General features: G+C 40.0%; 1 protein-coding gene across 2 annotated transcripts in view; it reads right to left on the bottom strand.

Annotated features, from left to right (window-relative positions):
* LOC114050130 (calpain-8-like) overlaps positions 1-20,967 on the bottom strand; it is a 118,982-nt gene that overhangs the window by 93,424 nt on the left and 4,591 nt on the right. For both annotated transcript variants that reach the window (XM_027871706.1, XM_027871705.1), the window contains exon 2: positions 15,224-15,293. In XM_027871706.1, coding sequence (XP_027727507.1) covers positions 15,224-15,293 — 70 coding nt within the window. The remainder of the gene's footprint in view (positions 1-15,223; positions 15,294-20,967) is intronic.

Here is a 20,967-nt window from a genome sequence, read left to right as displayed (position 1 = left end):
GAAAGGTTCCATTATGAATGCTGTCACAGACACATGAGATGGCCTGGCTATTCATGATCCTCAGCCATGCATATGCCCCCTTCATGTGAATTTTCTCTTTAACTGATGCTAACCTATAGAGGAGTGTACCCCTAGATGTATGAGAGGAATCCTTTGTCAGACATTTTGCTCTTCTGTTTGATTAAATGTCTTTTGCTTTCATCTAGCATGTTCTCTGGTTGCCTGGTAAAAAGAAATACATTAGTAGGGACTCAAGAAGTACATTTTTGAGTCGATACGGACCTACAACATTCCTCTAATGTGGTGGCTTCAAGGGAGACTCTCCCTGCCACCTGTGCTATATCATGTACTTGTCGATAAATATCGCCTCCCCTGCAGGGCTTTCTGTGGGTACTATCTCTTAATCAAGTAGTACAGAAAGGAGAGAAAAATGAAATGGTTAAAAGAAAGAAAAAGCCTTTAAAATGATATTTGTTAAATAGTAAATTTTAAAGTTTTTAAAATCTTAATTTAGGTCAGTTTTAAACTGGAGGACAAACCACATTCTGTTTCATTGATGGGACTGGCTAAAAGCTAACAAAACATTTAACTAAGATTAGTCCCTGTCTCACCCTAATTCAACAAATGCCACATGGTGCCACGTCATTCTTCTAGCAAGCAAACTACTTGTCAGGTACACAATCTCTGCTTGGAATCTCTCTATTACTCACCCATTGTTTGGAGCCAGCAGTTGCTCCAATTTGACACACAATGTGGGGACTTGGTTTGGGGTTTCACTCCCTGTTCACTATTAGGCTTATTAATTGATTTGCATTAGGAATTGTTCCCACTGAGGCATACTTCTTTCTCAATGAGGTCCAATCCATTCAGCCAGCCATGGAGTCTTTGCATTAAGAATCTGACTTTTTTTTTTAAGAATGATTGATTCATAGTACAATTCTACCCAATTCATATATAAATCATCCCAGCATTACCTGAGCTAACTCCAACCACCCCTTCCACTGGGTGAATTGGAAACCCCAATCTATCATCAACCAACTCCCTTCATTTCTGGATCTCTTCCAATCACATGCTTTCAATCTTTTGGAACTCACAGAAGCTGACCTCCAGAATATGCCACAAGTGAAAACGAATGACTCCTGCCATCACTCAGCAATCCGTCCTCTGGGATTTACACCATCCATCTATCCCACTCTGACTAGGTCCCGAGTTTGCCATCAGATTTGCAAAGCACTTCACATACATTACCTCATTTGAGCTTCACAACAACCCTATCAGATAGGAAATAGAGGTTCAGAGAGGTTAAATGATTGCCCAGAATCACACAGCTGCCACTGTGCCCTTAAGTTCACTAGTACTTACATCTTCCCTGTCTCTTCTCCCTCCAAACACCTGGGCATTGACATTTGACCTGCTAATGCACCTAATGACCTCTTGGCCTTGACATCCACCCTACTACTGAATCCTTTGGATCTCTGGGCCCTTCTATCACCCCTAAAGCCAAACCCTTCACTCCCTGATAGCAGAGACTGTCTCACTTTTCTATTTGTATTCCTTAGTTCAAAACTTGGCAAATATACATATATCTTCTAGTATTTAAAAACTGTTATATGGGAGAGGGGTTCAACTTGTTCTGCTTGGCCCTAGAGGACAGAATTGGGGTCAGTGCTCAGAAGATGCAAAAAGAACAAACTTCCTAACAATTAGAGCTACCCCAAAGCACAATGGGTTGGCCAACTTAGAAAAGAAATGTTATCTTGAAGTCCTCACCATGATGACTGTCATTCTCCTGATGCTCTCCAGCTTACCAATATGCTCCCTAAAATATAGCACCAAAAACTAAATACAAATACTCTGAGCATTATCTAGGGTAGAGTATAGTGGGACCAGCACCTCCTTCGTCCTGGACATCATGCCATCTGTTAACTTTTGGACTGCCATATCATGCTGTTGACTCATACTGAGCTTACAAGTTATTCAGACTTTCAGATCTTTTTCAGATGGGTTGCTGTGTAGACATGCCTCCTCCAATCTGGTACCTATGAACTTAATTATTTTAGCCTATATAAAAGATTTTATATTTATCTCCCCACTCATATAAATTTAATTTTAAGAGACAATGTAGTATATTTGATGAAGGGCTGTCCTTGGAACAAAAAAGCCCTGGGTTCAAGTCCTGTTTCTAACACATACTTGTCATGTGATCATGAGAAAGCCACAACTTCCCATGAAACTCTCTAAGACTATGAGTTTCAGATCTTCATTAATGGAAGGATTTTCCATACTGGGAGTTCCCAACACTGATAACTACATAGAACTACACCTCTGGTTTCTCCCTCCCCAATTTTTTTTCATCTTACTAGATTTAACTCAGTATTCTAACATGTCAAAATATTTTTGAATCTCATTGAAAGGGAGTGGAAACAGCATTGAATCTAGAGCCAGAAGACCTGGGATCAGATTCTGCCTCTGACAATTTACTCCTTATGTGACCTTAGGCAAATCATTTGACCTCTCTGGGCCTCAGTTTCCCCAAGTTTAGAATGACAGGCTGGACTGGTGATTCTTTAAGATCCCTTCCAGCTCTAAATTGTTGATCCCATAATGTTATGAATCTCACCCTATTATTCAATATGATAAATTATCTATCCTTTCAAACCTGAGGTCACCTGCAAATCTGAGAAGCATCTAGTTATTCCTCGATACAAGTTATTGATCATAGGAACAAGCCAGGACACCTGGAGGCACTCCAAGCCCAAGACCCCCTTCCAAATTAACACAAAGAACCATTAGTGGCTACTCTTGGTGTAGTTTCTTTGTGTACCTTCCAAACAGTTCCAAATATGGCTACCTGAACAATCATCTAGCCCACATCTTTTTCAAAATAATAAAATAAGAAATCATCAAATGCTTCACTAAAATCTGTTTAAACCACATCCATGGTGTTCTCTAATCTGTCCTGCCAAGAACCCTGATAAACAAAAGTAAGGGTAGTCATTTGGGGGGTAGGTGAGGTGGCACAATGGATAAGGTGCTAGGCCAGGAATCAGGAAGATCTAAGTTCAAATCTAGCCTCTGACACTACTTGTGTGAGCTTAGGCAAGTCATTTAACCTGTATGCCTCACTTTCCTCAAATGTAAAAAGGAGATAATAGCACCTATCTCCCAGGGTTGTTGTGAGGATCATATAAGATGAATTAGTAAAGCACTTAGCACAGTGCCTGGCACATATTGTTAACACATGTTGTTGTTGGTGGTGTTTGTTGTTGTACCATCCCTAAGTTCCTCCTTCATCCTAATTCTCTAAGGAACTTCTCCATTCTGAAGCTGCACTGTCCCCAGCTCTGAGGGCTTGAGACATCCATTGATTACCATTACTTTTTAAAATCTATCCTGGAATCTCTATCCATTCTACTCAAAACTTAGTCTTCTCTTAGACATGGGTTTGCTTCCTAGTGTTTTTGGTTTGTTTTTGTTTTTATTCCCAGAGTTTACTTTTTCCCAGTATTTTGCCAGGACTCAAAGCCAAACCCACTAGCCTAGAGTTTTTAAATTCCATTCTCTTTTCTTTTAATGAAAGTTGGGACATTTGCCATATTTCCATCCTGAAGTACCTTTCCAGCTCTTCACTATCTTTCAAAAATCACTGGCACAGGCTCAGCAATCGCATCTGTCAGCTCTTTCAATGCCTTAGGATATCATTCATCTGGACCTGGTAACTTAAACTCATCAAAGGCAGCCAGATGTCCTCCTACTATCTCCCTACTAATCTTGGATATGAACTCCCGATTAGTCATTTCCATTCTATCTCATCCAGTCCAAAGATCATTCTTCTTGGCATCCAGCAGTTAGCACAGTGCTTGGCACAGAGTGTTTAATAAATGTTGACTTGACACATATACACACACAAAATTTAAAAAAAAAGGAAGCAAAAGTTAAACTGTTCTGCCCTAGCGTTGTCTTTGCTTACTATCACTCCATGAAGCCTAGTAGTGGTCCTTTTTCTTCCTTGATTCTCTTTTCCTCAGTATAGCTTTTAAAACAACAACCCTAACAACCTTTGTTTATTGTCCTTAACTTTCCCCTCCGGGCTCAGCTCATTTGAACTTTAACCACCCCCAACACTATTCTTACAGAATGGTGCCAAGTTTTTATATCCATTCTCCATGACCTACCCTTGCTTCTATCTTCTGTATACAACTTTTTTTAAAAACCTAAGTTGATTTAAAAGACTTAAGAACTTTGATCAATGCCAAGATCAACCATGATTCCAAAGAACTGATGGTGAAGCATGCAGCCCACCTCCTGAGAGAAAGTTGATGGACTCAAGGTGCAGAATGAAACACACATTTTTGGACATGACCAACTTGGGAATTTGTTTTGGTTAATTGTTACAAAGGTTTTGTTTTTTTCTCTTTTCCAGTGGGGGGGGGGCGGTGCACAGAATTGAGAGGGAGAAGGGAGATAGGGATAAAGCTACCAAAAGTAAATTTTAAAAAATAAGAAAAGTGGGGCATTGAGGCATTTTTTAACTGCACAAAAGAGAACAGAAAGAATCAAATGCTCGGAAAGAAAGGCAAACTATATGTGAGATCCACAGTTTCTTCTTTTTCTGTTTTACTGTGTATGTGGAAGTACTCATTTTAAGAATTAAAAAAAAAAATAAAAAGAAAAAAAACTTTAATTTGGTTGATACATGTATCCATATTGACCTTTTTAGACAATTCCCTACTCCCTTCACCCCTTCCTAGGTATTGTTTCTCTTTGTCCCTATACAATTTCATTTTCACGAGCTTCCAATCCTTTCTGGCTTGACTTTTCTTGAAGAATTTTAGCCCATGGAGTCCTACTTACTCCTTCTTTGTAGACTTTGGAATCTACTCTCCCAAATCTTGGGTGCCACAATAATTCAAATAAAACACTATAAGACAGCCCCACTGATTAAATGTAGTGATTAATCTCAATTCTGAAAAATAGACATTGAAGGACAACTCCCTCCTCCCAGCAGACAGATGTGGGTCTACAAATAAAAAATGTAGTTTACACTGTCAGTAGCAGTCTCTGTGTCAATCCATCCCAGCAACAGTCTCCTCTTTGTTGGTGAGAAGCAGATCTGAAACAATAAATTTCCTCTCATTAGATCCTCCCCACAGGTGGTATTTTCAAGACCATTGCCAGTCAAAGGCAAAGAGTTTCAAAAGAGTAAGATTGAATTAGGAAGTGAAGAGCTGGTTAAGAAGATGGTATCCAAGAACTGGATTTGGATTTCTTGGGCACACCTTAAACTGGAGGAATAAATATCATGGACTAAATTATCATGGAGTTAAGTCAAGAAATGTTTATTAGGTGTCCTGCTTTGGGCAGAGGGAGAGATCCAGAAGATGCCCAGGCAATTGAAGTCCCTCCCTCCTGGCAATATCACACCTCTGTCTAGGCTTACGATCTGTTTCCAAACTCCTCATCTATTTCCTCTTTCTGTCCAGATGGTCTGTAGCACACACTGTGGTGGTAATATCTTTGCTGATTTCATCCAAATGCTCTCCACCATGCTTCTCTCCTCTGGCACCTGGAGTGTTTCACATGAGTGTATTTTCTTAATAAGCAATGCTTTTCCATACACATATATGTGCACTCCACTGCCCCCACTACAGGTGTATTTTTACCTATTGTGTTACTTTCAAACCAAATATATGTTTCCAGATGGATAGACCAGTCCTGGGTCTCATCTAAGTCTCAGTCATAACAACAAAGTAGAAATAGCCTCCTTGGATTAGTATCTCTAGTTCCCTTGCACAATATCCATATTTTCTGTACCTGTACATAGACATCAGAGGCCATGGGTTCTTATTGCTGGTTTCTTTCTTGGCTTTTGTCTCTTACATTTCTGGCCAACACTATTTCTATTCTTCCTACATTACAGCTGCTATCTATGGTCTCTTCCTTTTCAGTTTAAAGCTCTTCTGATTTGGTTTGTAAGATGCCAATTGGATAAGCTTTTACCAACCGTTATTAGGCATACTCCAAATCTGGCTAGGGGCCTATGGGATTCCTCCAGTTTAAGCTGTGTCCAAGAAATCCAAATCCATTTCTTAGATACCATCTTCTTAACCAGCTGTTCACTTCCCAATTCAACCTTACTCTTCTGAAATCGTTTGCCTTTGACTGGCAATGGTCACAAAAATATCACCTGTACCCCTAAAGCACTTAGCATAGTACCCGGCACATAGTAGGCTTGTTTCCTTCCTTCCTTCCTAAAGTCTTCAGTTCTTACCCAACACTTCATAGTCTTTGCCAGTATATTCTCGGTTTCCTCTGTCAGTGCCCAAGTGAATCACCAGTGGTTGATAGTAGTCACCTGGATTTGGCATCTCCTAAAAGTTCTCTCTCACATTCTGGATACAAGCTGTGTCCAAGTTTGGGGACAGAGGGATTGAGGGGTCAGGGAAAGGATACACCAGATCTGTCTATCCTCACTAATAGCTTGACTAATGAAATAATAATAATAATGATAATAATAATAATAACTAGCCCTTGTATAGTGCTTTCAAGTTTGCAAAACACTTTTCATATTATATTATTTTGTCCACACAACAGCCCTGAGAGGTAGGTGCTATTACTGCTTACAGATGAGGAAACTGTGGCAGACAGATATTAAGTTACCCAGCACCACATAGTAAGCATTTGAGAAAGAATCTGAACTCAAGATTTGCTGACTACTGGTCCCTAATTCTATCCACTGTGTCACTGAGCTTCCTCAGTGACCTTTAAAAGAACATTAATACCCACCATTATTTATCTCTTCTACCTCTAACCCTTATAGGATGGGTCTCTTACTGTCCCTGGGTTCCTCCCTCATCCTTATTCCCTAGGGAACTTCTCTTACCAGATGGCTCCCGTGGATAATTGGCTGGAAGACAACCTGTTATTTCCTCCTTAGAAACCCTAGTTCTCTCCCCTTCAATAATAATTGCATTATCTATTACTTAGTTGAAAGTGTTCAATGCCTTTCTTCTTCCCTTCCTTAATTCTGCATCATGTTCTTCTACCCTCCAATCCCCCGACCCTGCCACATAAGTCAAGATCCTTCTTTGCCTCTCCAGGGACATTTTCTTTTTTGTTTTCACACTGAAGAGCTCTTGTTTTATTCTGTTATTTATTTGTTTGTTTGTTTTTAAAGAACGCTTCCTTCTACCTGGCAACATGGAGACTGAAGAAGAGTCTTTCTCATATCTCTTTCTTTTCTCTTCTAAGAAGAGCATCAGCCTGCACTTTGAGCTTAGACAACAGTTATTTGGCCACAGCACAGTTTGTATTCCCACTCTATGTGGAGCACCGCAAAATTCTCCCCGCTGTCTATAAGGGCTGTCAGTGAGCACCTCAACTTTTGATTATTCCTGCTATTAGCATCCCAGAGAACACATCACGTCTCTGCTCAAAAACTCTTCAGAGGCTTCCTAGTGTCTTTAGCATAAAATTCTAACTAGAACAGCATTCAAAGTACTCCACAATTTGGCTCCAACATGTCTTTCCAGTCTTATTTTTCCTATGACCCTCCTTTGCACACTCGACAATCCTACCAAGCCAGACTACTAACTACTCCCTGTATGGACTTGTCATCTCCCACCCTTGTGCATTCAGAACAGCTGTTCCCCGTGCCCAGAATACAATTTTTCTTCAGTTCCACTTTTCACAATCCTTCTCTTCCCTCAAAGGTCAGCTTAGACATCCCTTCCTCTGTGGTGCTTTCCTTTATTTTCTGCCTCTCCTGATCACTCTCTTGCCCCCATGGTTCCCCACCTTGTTTAATAGTTATCTGTGTATACATTGTATAGTAACAGAACATAAGGTCCTTGTGGAAATAGACTTCTGTTCTTTTCCTTGTATTCCTAGTACCTAGCTCAGTGCCTTGTACATAAAAGGAAGAATTTTGTTTCTGTTTAATTTAATTTTAATTTTTAATTTACTTTTTGGATGTAAACACCAAAAGAGTAGATTTCCAGCCACATAACAGAACCCAAAAAGAGGATCATACTTAAAACTGAATCTCCATTTCATACCACTTACTATAAATGATTGTTGACCAACCATTCTGGAGAGCAATTTGGAACTATGCCCAAAGGGCTATAAAACTGTGTATACCCTTTGATCCAGCAATACCACTGCAAGGTCTATATCCCAAAGACATCAAAAAAGAAAGGGAAAGGACTTATTTGTACAAAAATATTTATAGCAGCTCTTTTTGTGGTGGTTAAGAATTGGAAATCAAAGAGATGCCCATGAATTGGGGAATGGTTAAACAAGCTATGGCATATGATTGTGATGGAATATTATTGTGCTATTAACAAATGACAACCAAGATGATTTAAGAAAAACCTGGAAAGACTTACATGAATTGATGCATAGTGAAATGAACAGAACCAGGAGGACATTGTACACAACAGCAATACTGTACAATGAAGAACTGTGAATGACTTAGCTATTCTCATCAATACAATGATCCAAGACAATCCCAAAGGACTAATGATGAAGCATACTATCTGCCTCCAGAGAAAGAACTGATATTGTCCGAATACAAACTGGAGCATGCTATTTTTCACTTTCTTTCATTTTTTTTATTCTAGTCTTCTTATACAAAATGACTAATATGGAAACATTTTACATAACTGCACATGTATAACCTATATCTAATTGCTTACCATCTCAGGGAGGGAGGAGAGGAAGGAAAGATGGAGGGAGGGATAGAATTTGGAACTCAAAACTTTAAAAAAAATGTTTAAATTTTTAACATGTAACTGGGGGAAATAAAATATTATATATTAAATTATATATTAAAAATAAATAAATGATTGTTGAATTGACTCCATAACCAAGCCCATATTGAAAGACTTTCCAGTTGGGTAGAACCAAGGGTAAATGTTAAACAATTCGCTTTCAGGAAAAATAAAATTTACTCCTCAGGCTCTTAATTGTAGACTTTGCTGATTTCTGAGATAAACATGCTCATACTAAAGATTTAACAATTAGCTACGGAGAGTTCATCAGAGCTGACTCCAGCCCACTCTTGGGTAGAACTTCTCAGAATTTTCACCCCACTAGCAGAGCTTTGAAGAACTTTCAGTCACACCTCTATTCCAGGATTAACTATACAAGTAGGACTTTAGTGAAGGAGGGTAGAATACTTAGTATATAACCTTGATCATCAATGAGTTTTACTTCTGATCTGAGACCAAGTATAGTGTAGTGGAAACACTACTGGATCTGAAACCAGAGGACCTGGATTTTTACCCTGGTTGTGCCACTGTCTTGCTGTTAAACTTCAGGTCAGGCACTTGACCTAGGCCTCTGTCTATAAATGAGATGCAGTACGCTTCTCTGTATGGGTTGTACTAATGTACATAAAATGAGAGGTTGAACTATGATCTCATGAATGATGTTTGTGTATATTTTTTTCTCGTAAAGGGGAACTAAAAAAAAAAACTAAAACTGGAACTATACAACTACAAAGCACTTTAATGCAGTGACTCATTTGATCCTTAAAACAGCTTTATAAGGTAGGTGATACAAGTATTATTATCCCCATTTTTACAAACAAGGAAACTAAGAGTTGTTGTTGTTCGGTCTTGTCCAACTTTTGGTGACGACATTTGGGGTTTTCTTGGCAGACACCAAAGTGGTTTGCCATTTCCTTCTCCAGTTTATTTTACAGATAAGGAAACTGAGGCTAACAGGGTTAAGTGATTTGTCCAGGGTCACACAGCTAATAAGTATCTGAGGTCAGATTTGAACTCAGGAAGATGAGTCTTCCTGACTCCAGTCCTGGCACTCTATCCACTGTGCCACCTAGCTGCCCCAACTGAGAGTAAGGGAGGTTAAAGGATTTGCCCAAGATCACTGAACCAATAAGTGGTAGGTCCAGAAACCAACTTCAAGGCCAGAACACTTCTGTGACATCTCATCCAACTATTCACCCCAAGCATCCTGCCATCTGCCCTGCCTCTGCCCTCTTCTCCCTACCTCAAATGGCATCCTCCATGCCAGACCTCCAGGGATTAGGCCTCCTCCAATTTCTGAGCTGTCCTGATTGGTGCATGAATGAGGGCAAATTCACCTGATTCATTATACCTAGTCCCAGACCATGCTTCTTAAGCCCATCCAGCCCTCTACCTCCACCATCTAGTTATTTGCCTGTATGACCCCACCTAATCCCCTGCTTTTCATCTTTTGATCTGAGAACAGTAATGATATCAATATTACCACTGCTTCTAGAAAAGGCATAACAGCAGACTCAAACCTTTGGAGAATTCCCAGTCTCTACTTCCCTAAAGGGGTTGTCTCCCTCAATTAGAATGTAAGTTCCTTGAAGGGAGGAGCTTTCTCCCTTTCTATTTGTATCCACAACACCTAGTACAGTGCCTAGCACATAGTAGGTACTTAATAGAATAAATTTTTTTTATTCATTCATTTACTATATTGCTTCTCAGTGAATATCTTTGCTATGGTGATTGAAACTCCTTTTAAAAATACCTTCTGCTATAAAAATGGGCATAGCCTTTGACCCAGCAATAGCACTTCTAGGTCTATATCCCAAGGAGACCATAAAAATGGGAAAAAGACCCACATGTACAAAAATATTTATAGCAGCTCTTTTTGTGGTGGCAAAGAACTGGAAACTGAGAGGATGCCCATCAATTGAGGAATGACTGAACAAATTGTGGTATATGAATGTAATGGAATACTATTGTGCTACAAGAAATGATGAGCAGGCAGACTTCAGAAAAACCTGGAAAGACTTGTATGGACTTATGCTGAGTGAAGCGAGCAGAACCAGGAGAACATTGTACACAGTAACAGCCACATTGTATGATGACTGACTTTGATAGACTTAGCTCTTCTCATCAATGCAAGGATCTAAGACATCTCCAAAAGTCTCATGATAGAAAATGCTATCCATATCCAGAGAAAGAGCTGTGGAGTTTGAATGCAGATTGAAGCATACTATTTCTTCTGTTTTGTTTTGTTTATTCTTTCTTGTGGTTCTTCCTATTGGTTCTTATTCTTCCTTACAACATGACTAATGTGAAAATATTTTTTAAAAATGCCTTCTTCTCTGATTTGATGGGTAAATAAGCGAATATGTGAATGATCTGTGATTTTTCTCAATGTGGAAAGCTATCAGTATGGGAACTCCTTTCATTAATTAACCCCTCTACAACTTAGCCAAGTTTCAGAACTTGGGAATAGCTAAGTGACGCAATGAATAGTGCACCAGGCCTGGAGTCAAGAAGACTCATCTTTTGAGTTCAAATCTGGCCACAGCCATTTACTAGTTAGGTGACCCTGGGCAAGTCACTCAACCCTATTTGCCTCAGTTTCCTCATCTATAAAATGAACTGGAGAAGAAAATGGCAAACCACCCTAGTATCTTTGCCAAGAAAGCCCCAAATGGGGGTCACAGAGTCAGACATGACTGAACAGCAACAAAAGTTTTAGAAAGTTGCTTGAAGCAAGGTTACCTAAGGTCACATAGCTAGTAAGTGTCAGACAGGATTTGAACCCAAGTCTTCCTGGCCATCCTGCCACTCTCTTGGTTTGATAAGAATACATTAAAGAAGGGGCAGCTAGGTGGCGCAGTGGATAGATCACCAGCCCTAAAGTCAGGAGGACCTGAGTTCAAATCCCACATCAGACTAAACACTTGTCACTTACTAGCTGTGTGACCCTGGGCAAGTCACTTAACCCCAATTTCCTAAAAAAAAAAAAAGAATATATTAAAGGGGAAAATCAACAAAGTTGATCAATTAGAAAGCACTTATTAATCACTGTCCACATAATAATAGTCAGTACATTTAGAAAGCACTTTACAAACATTATTTAATTTACACTCACAAGCCAAACCTAGGAAATAGATGTTATTATTATCCTACATAGAATCTACAAACAGAAAGCTATGCAAGTGCTCTTCAGAATTTTACAGACAAGGGTTAATTTCTTTGGCACGTATGCTAAAAAGTTAATTGTTTTCCAGGTAAAGTGAGTAAATATTACACATTCCTCCAAATCAACCAAAGGAGCCAAGCCCTGCCACCCCTCTGATAGCATCAGTTACAGGCTTACAATAGAATAGGTGTGTCTATCAAGTGATAGTGAAGGATATCAAGTGAAGGTGGCCTGATTTGTCTGATATCACAGAATCCTTCTCATTGCTGAAAAACTCCATATGTGGCAGGCTTGCTTGTCATTCTCATTAAGAAGAAACCGGAGGCGTCTTTTTCTTAAGCTATTCTTTGATTTTCAGAGTAATAAAGATCTCAAACAAAGCTGGAAAGAGAGCAGAGGAGATACAAGGGGAAATGGAAACTTTTCTAAAAAAAAAAATGTTTTTAATTTCTTTTTTTCTGTGGTCAGATTTTTTTCACTGCTTTTCTTTGAATTGGCTTCATTTTGTCTGTTGCTTCTCTGATTCCCCGACATTTGGCTTCACTGTCACTGAACATGGGTCCAGAGGCACAACAGAATCTGTTCACTGAAGTACAAATGTTGTCCCACTTCAGACAGCAGTTCCAGTCTTCGAGGCCATGTTAAGAGCAGGCCTTGCATAATCAGAATGACTAAGTCTGTTATCAGGGAGGAGAGTGTATATACATCCTGACAAGTGAGAATAAAACTCATGAAAAATGAATTTTTCCTTAAATGACACAGGATCTTATCTGCAGTGAATATGAAAAGGTGAGAAGCAGCCAAGATCCTGGGCCTCCAAAAGGCTGCTCAGTTGGAATGATGACCACTCCTAGAATCCTATCTTGCTGTCCCTCATTTTTCACGGCAGGAAGCCTGGTATACTAAGTTTGAGTCCTTCCTTCACTGCTTGCTACCAGTGTAGCTTTAAGCAATTCCTTAACCTCTCTGAGCTCAAGTTTCATCATCAAATAATCAGAAAAAAGAACAGCTAGCATTAGCTAGATGTTCCGGTGGATGGAACACCAGGCCTGAAGTCAGGAAGACTCATTTTCCTGAATTCAAATCTGGCCTCAGACACTTACTCTACCTGTATGACCCTGGGCAAGTCACTTAACCCTCTTTGCCTCAGTTTCTCCTTCTGTAAAATGAACTAGAAAAGGAAATGGCAAAACACTCTAGTATCTTTACAAAAAAAAAAATGGGGTCATGAAGAATCAGACACGACTGAAACAACTCAACAACAGCATTTATATAATGCTTTAAGGATTGCAAAGCATTTCACATGTTATCTCATTTGATCTTTATAACAACCTAGTTTGATAAGCACTGTTTTAATTCTCATTTTACAGATAAGAAAGCTGAAGATGAGAAAGGTTAAGTGATTTGCCCAGCATCACCCAGCTAGCAAGTGTCTGAGGCAGCATTTGAACTCAAATCTTCCTGACTCCAACTCCAGAACTCTATTCACTGTGCTACCTAGATAGATCAGCTGTAAAATTCGAGTAATAGTGTCTGTCACTCTGCCATCATCCACACAGAGTTCTTTTTTTCTTTAATTTTTTTTTTTTAGGCAATTGGGGTTAAGTGACTTGCCCAGGATCACAAACTAGTAAGTGTCTGTGCCTGAGGCCACATTTGAACGCAGGTCCTCCTGACTCCAGGGCCAGTGCTCTATCCACTATGCCACCTAGCTGCCCCACACAGAGTTCTTTAGAATAATCGATGAGATCACGTACACAAAAGACTACACGAAGCTCAAAATAAATGTAAAGTGTTACTAGAAAGAAGCCCACTGTATTTTATGTAAGTCAAAAAGGAAGCTCCATGAGGGCAGGGTCTGTGTGGCATCAATTCAATTCAACAAACATTCACTAAATACTTTTTACATGGAAGGAACTTTTGTAGGATCTAAAGGCACAAAGGTGAAAAAGGACAAAGAAGCTCCCTGCCCTCAAGGAGCTGGAGGATGTCCTGGAGGCAGCTGAAGAGGTGGCAGGAAAGACACAGACATGGAACATATCCACAAATAGGTGTCGTGTGGAAGGGGCAAAGGAGAGATCCAGACAAACTATTCTAGGAAAATCTGAGGGAAAAGATACTTTCCACTGGGCAATAAGGAAGTCAGAAGCCTGCTTCTTCCATGAAGAAACAGAACCTTAACCGAGCCGTGAAGAAAGAGCCATAGCGTATTTCAAGAAGTGGAGATGGAGAGGAAGTGTGCTTCAGGCACAGGGGACCGAGAACCTGTGTTAAGGTACGAAACTGGGACAGCACGGAATGAGCATGAGGGACAACAAGTGATTGTGTTCAGCTTCAAGGCAGAGTGAATGAGTGACAAGGAGTATTGGTGGAAAAAAAAAAGTAGGGATTGGACCTTGACTCTGGAGGACATCAAAAAAATGCATCACATTTCCAGCAGTAATGATGATTTGGATGAAGGAATCCTGGATATTTGAGGGATTTCTTTTACTCTTCCTTGTTAGCCAAAAAAGGAGATATTAATGTTCTGAAGAAAAAGCACTCAGTGTAGTGCTGAACACACAGAAAATCATGTAATCATAGATGAATTAATTGCTTGCAAATATTTGCAAAGCTCTTAACAAATATCTTGTTTGATCCTCACAACAATCCTGGGAGAGAGGTGCTATTATTATTCCCATTTTACAGATGAGAAAGCTGAGGCAAACAGAGGTTAAGTGATTTGCTCAGGGTCACTCAGCTAATAAGCTTCTGCAGTAGGATTTGAACTCAGGTCTTTCTGACTCTAAATTCAGAGTTCTATCCCCCATGACTACCTATCTCCTTATCTGGAGCTAAAAGGGACCTAAGAGTTTACTCTATCCAAGTAACTCATTTTATAGATGAAGAAACTGAGGCCTAGAGGCTAAGAGACTCGACCAAAGGTCACATGGCTAATAAGCAGCAGAGCCAGAATTCAAACTCAGGTCCTTCAACTTCAATGTTGAGTCTTTTTTCCACGGTACCATCACCCTGCCATGAAAATCTTAATAAATATTTGTTAAATAAAAGGGAAAGAACACAAAGTTTAAGATAATTTCAGAGTCCTGGATTCACCCCCAAGAAAGTAGTCATAAGAGCATGGATGAATACATGCCTATTCGTGTTTTTTGTTTTCCCAGAAGGTCATACTGCCTTCTCAGATGCTGTTCGTTATTATATAGGTAGAAATGCAACTTTACTAAAGACAAACAAAACTTTCACCCTTAATAAGCCCCACCCCCCTACACACACACCCATTACTCACCAAGGGCACCCTGACAAACATCTGTTCGAGTAGCTCCACCAACAATAAACTGAGGGTCAGGACACAGCTCCTGAAAGGAATTTGGTACCAAAAAAAAAAAGTCATCACAACATTTCCAGTTTGGTTTGGATGGAAGACATCTAAAGGATTTTTTTCTTGCTTTTTGTTACGCCAAAGTAGACATATTAATGTGCTGAAGAAAAATCTCATACATCATGGAAACACCCCAATTATCCAGATAGAAGATAAAAATATTACTTAGCACCTAGTAAAGAGCTGGGCTCCCTGTGGATGCTCATTAAATGCTTAATGATTATGATAATGCTTCTCATTATGCTGATGGAAAAACTTGGAAAGCCAGGAAGTACCACATCAAGAATCAACTAAAAAGTCAGTGAAAGAAGATGACTCAACCCTTGAGTCTTCTAACTTCTAACCTGATGCTCCCTCACTAACCTCCCCACACACACCCCACTGGCAACTAAGTTGTCTCTGTATTTCATAGCTTCATAGAAATGTTGTTCAGAAAATGTCTGAATAAATGAACGTTATTTGTTAATTCAGTCATTTACTGAACATCTACTTGTATTTAGCATTATATGAAATGCTATGGAGGAAGTCTGAACACAAAAGAAACAGAAGAAACAGTCTTTACAGTCAAGGAGTTTACAATGTAGTTGAAGGAAAGAACTATAACTAGGATGAGTCAACAAGAGCTTTGCTCCAGGGTGCTGAATTTAGAGGGTGTCAAACTTAAAGGTTAAAAACTAGTAGAATGTAAGCTTCTAGAGTGCAGGAACTGTCTTACCTTTGTGTTTATGTCCCAGAGCTTAATACAAGTGCCAGGCTCATAGCTTGTACTTAATGAAATCTTTGTTGATTAACAGCACTTAAAGGTCTTTAGCAGGTAGAAATAACAGACTTTAGCCTTAATTAGCAATAATATTTAGTTAATATAGGAAGTTACAAAAGGTGAGCTTGATAGGGCTCCTCCTGTGCTCTAGGGTGAGTCTTTCCTAGGGTCTCCATCTCTACCCCACAGAGATTCCCACCTTCTCTCCCCACCTACCCTATATGATCCTATGTTTTATGCTGCTTAAAAGAGTACTTACATAGCACTTTAAGGTTTATAACACCCATTACAAATATTATTTCATTTGATCATCACAACCACCCAGTGAGGTAGGTGCTATTATTAATCCCATTTTACAGATAAGGAAACTGAGGCAAACAGAGGTTAAATGACTTACCCAAGGTCACATAGCTAGTGAGTGTCTGAGGCTACATTTAAACTCAGGTTTTCATGACTCCAAGTAGTAGTAATACAAGTAGTTTTACTAGTAGCTAACATTTATAAGGCACTTACTACTGTATACTTTCTAAATGTTATCTCATTTGATTCTCACAACCACCTAGTGAGATAGGGGCTGTTATTTTTCCCATTTTACAGATGAGGAAACTGAGGCAGATAGAAGTTAAGTGACTTGCCCAGACACAGCTAGTAAGTGTCTGAAGCTTGGTCTGAACTCAAGTTTTCATGACTCCAGGCCTGGTGCTCTATCCACTGCACCATTGAGCTGGTTGCACTAGGTTTGGTTTATGGCATTTGACCTGAATGCAAAAATTCCTTGTCATGGTTCTATTTGTAAAAAAGAAAAGTACCTTATAATGAGGTAGATAAAATACACAAGGGGGTGGCACAGAAGAGTGATAGGACCGGAAGCTGAACTCCAACTCTGGTACTTTCCTACTCTCTGTGTCTTTGAGAAAGTCACTTAAACTCTCCAGGCCTCAGTTTCCTCATATACAACATGAGGGAGCTTGAGCAGATAACCTCCAAGTTTCCTTCCAGCTCCAGGTCTATGGTACCATGATAAATGACTTCTATTAAAAGGTTACAGACAGAAAAACCTAGGAGAGCAAAGTTAACATCCATCAGGCAAAAGGTAACAAGGCCCACTCTGAAATATCTGAAAGAGAAGTGTTAATACAAAGGGTAAGCCCAATCAGCCAGTGTGCTCAGGAAAAAGTCCCTGGGAACAGGGGGAAACCCCCCTTGCTTTTGATCAGGGGTATCCTGGAATGTGTTACATCAAGAAATAGCTTTTCTACTTTTCTCCAAAGGAATGAAAGACAGGGAGATGAAAGCAGATGGGAAAACGGGGGGGGGGGGGGTGGAGCTGAGGGCAGACACAAAAGAAAGGATGGCCACCAGGACTCTGGATAGGAAGAGAGAGTTTGATGTGGAGAAGGAGCAGCCAGTTCAGTAAACTAAGGATAGCAACCACAGGATGTGAGAAGGTCTTTGTGAGAAGACTGTAGGGGAAAGGTAGATTCTGGAGCCATTTTGGAAAAGTTACCATGAAGCAAGCAGCTACACGTATTTCAAGACTTGGAAACTCTAAGGGTAATGATAACTGTATTATCGCTTCTAAGTGACATAGTTAGATGGGTTATCTCCTTCCTCTATACTACCATGACACTATCCATAAAGAAGGTAATTGGTAAGTTTGGAGAATTTCCAGAGGAGGGCAACCAAAATGGTGAAGGACCCTGAGTCCTTTTCACATAAGGATTAATTGAAGGAATTTGGGGTGTTTAGCCTAGAGAAGATTGAGGGAGGAAATGATAGCTGCTGTCAAATATTTGAAATCACTGAAGATGACTAAGTAAAATTCAGTCCTTGCCCTCAAGGAGTTTACAATCTAGAGGGAGATGGGGTGGGGAAGGATGGGATGCACAATGGGCAGATCCTCACAGGTTGACATCAATCTTCTAAACAATCCTCTTTGAATATGTTTTTTAAACCAGCTACAATACAAATAGAAAATCATTTATTGAAAAGAAGTCAAACCCAGTACCATGAGAGATTCAAGGAAGAAAAGTTCACTTCTAGCTAGGGAGATAAGGAAAGGTCACTTGAAATATGTGGCATCTGATCCAAAAATGAAGAAAGGTGTCAATAAGCTGAGATGGGAGAAGACAGAGGACCTTTTCTAGGGATGGAGGCAATGAGGCCAGGAACAGTGAACTCCTCCTGAGAGACAGTTTGGCAGTGTGGTGGGTGGAGAGAGACCTGGTCTCCGAGTCAGGTTCCAAACCTGCCTCCAACACATATTGGCTTTGTGGTGCTGAAGAAACATCACGTAACCTCACAGGGGGAACAGTTTCGCTGGGATATGGATTGGGCTAAGAAGAGAACCATGAGATATGGCTGGAAAGACAGTTAGGAGCCAGATTATGAAGGCTATCTCATGGATTATTATACAGATGGCTTGTCAGCACTTAGGAAAAGAAGTGATCACTTGGTTGACTGAGTAGTCCTATAACATGAACTTCATTTCCTTCTTAATTAAATAGCATTCCTATATTAGTAGATTTTGGATGGTTATGGACACAGTCAGAGTTTCTTGATTTCAGCAAGACATTTGATACAGTTTCATGACATCCTTCTGAAAAAAAGATAAACAAATATGACCTGGATGGTTAAATAACTAAGTGACCTTGTACAATCTTTAAAGAGGATTGTTTAGAAGATTATACAGTCTCCAGTGGTATACCTCTGGGCTCTCTTCTAGTCAACATTTTTTATCAAAGCATTTATAAAGGCAAAAAATCATGCTTATAATGTTTGTGGATGACACGCAACTGGGAAAACAGACAAGTAATGTGACAGATGAAAGAATTAAACTTCTAAATTATCTCAACAGGCCAGCATCTCAGTCTGAAACCAAAAGAATGAAATTCAGTAATGAAGTATAAAAACCTACAGAATGGCATACTTGGGCTCAGAATCTAAAAGATTTGAATTCAAGGCTCACCTATATACTGGTTATAGGATGCTTTCATCCCTGAGTGTCGCAGGAAGTGCTAAGACTGTAAGTTTTAGGGGAAGTGTCAATCTGCATCAGAAGAGGGAATATTTGCCAGGAGTTCTCTATGTAATAATATCTAGCATTTGTACAGAGAATTAAGACTCACAAAGAGCTTTACAAATATTCTCCCATTTTATCCTCATAACAACCCTGGGGGGATAGCTGCTGTTATGATCCCCATTTTACAGATAAGAAAACTGAGACAGAGGTTAAGTGATTCTATCAGGTCATACAGCTAGTAGGTATCTGAAGCCAGATTTGAATTCAGTTCTTCCTGGCTCTGGGTCCAGAACTTCATCCACTGTGCCTCCAGCTACATGGATAAAATCAGAAGTCTGGGTAAATTTAAAAAAAAATGTAAAGACTTGCTTATAAGGACTGTTTCTGCTTTTCTATTTGTATCCCCAGTACTTAGCACATGATTTTCATATTGTAACTGTTGTGGTGTTGTTCAGTTGTTTCAGTTGTGTTCAACTTTTTGTTGAACCCCACTTGGAGCTTTCTTGGCAAAGATACTGGAATGGTTTGCCATTTCCTTTTCCAGATACTTTTACAGATGAGGAAACTGAGGCTAGCAGGGTTAAGTGATTTGTCCAGGGTCACACAGCTAGTAAGTATCTGAGGCCAGATTTGAATTCAAGAAGATTAATCTTTCTGACTCCAAGCTAAGCACTATCCGCTATACCACCTAGCTACTCACATTGTAAGCCCTTAGTATATGCCTTTTCAAAAAAAGTTATTATATAAACACAGGATTGGAGAACCCAGGCTTGGCAGCAGTCCATGTGAAAAAGACTAAGGTGTTTTCATTGACCACAAGCTCCACATGAGTCAGTAACATGGTGTGGTTGATAACAAAGATAACGCCACCATACTGAGATAGGACTTGTAATACTAGCTCCTTAGCTGACCCACTCCCAGCGTCAATATTAGCAAATACTAAGCTATTACTCAGTTTATTCTGTTTATCCACTTGTTCTTTCCAACACATGCCAAAGAGGAATACAAAAGGTAGCCAAGGTATCATAAGAAAAGTATTAGATTTGGAGTCAGAACACCTGGGCCCTAATGCCAGCTCTGTCGCTAATTTTCTGTCACTTTGGGCAAGTCATTTCTCATTAGGCTTAGTTCTCCCATCTGTAAAATGTGGGCATCTGGACCAAATGATCTCCAAGAATCCTTCCATCTTGAAAAGCCTGGGATTCTGCACATGCTTCTTCCCATTGCCACCACACACACACACACACACACACACACACACACACACACACACACACACACACACGCCTAGGCTACATTTAACAGCCCAGGATACTTTGGGTTCAGAGGAAAGCCAAGGAGATAGGGAGGCAGAGAACTATTTCTCCCTTTCTTTCCTTCTAACTTCCCAAGCCCAGCCCTACCCCACCCCCAGCTCTTCTGACTCCAATAGACAGGCCCAATGATCTCCATTATTCTGCGGACATGTCCTCCCTCCTGTCTCTCCGCATCTCTCCTTGAAATCAATAGGATGTCTAATCACCAAAAAATGGACTTTGGCTTTAGAGTTGAGCCCCATTGATTGGGCCTGAGCAGACATCTGCTCATGCCGTGCATAACTCAGACACCATAAGCATTAGGCTGTGTGCTAATTTTGCAGAGTTTTCAGAAAGGCGGGTGAATAAAAGATTTGGGGAAAGGGTTCAGCAAATACTCCTCCGTTTCTTAATGGGCCTGTGGTATCCCTGGGTCAGGATATTTTTTTCTTCTACACAACCACAACCAGTGGAAATAGGGGACACAGATGAGTCAGTCTTCCCTTCAAGGGTGCAGCATGTATACCCAAAAAGAGTGCTGGCAGAGAGACAGAGAGAGAGAGAGAGAGAGAGA

The sequence above is a fragment of the Vombatus ursinus genome, unplaced genomic scaffold, assembly GCF_900497805.2.
Source record: "Vombatus ursinus unplaced genomic scaffold, bare-nosed wombat genome assembly UNPS02014798.1, whole genome shotgun sequence".
NCBI lineage: Eukaryota > Metazoa > Chordata > Mammalia > Diprotodontia > Vombatidae > Vombatus > Vombatus ursinus.
Note: the sequence above shows the minus strand (reverse complement) of the source record. Positions and strands in the feature narration are given on the sequence as shown.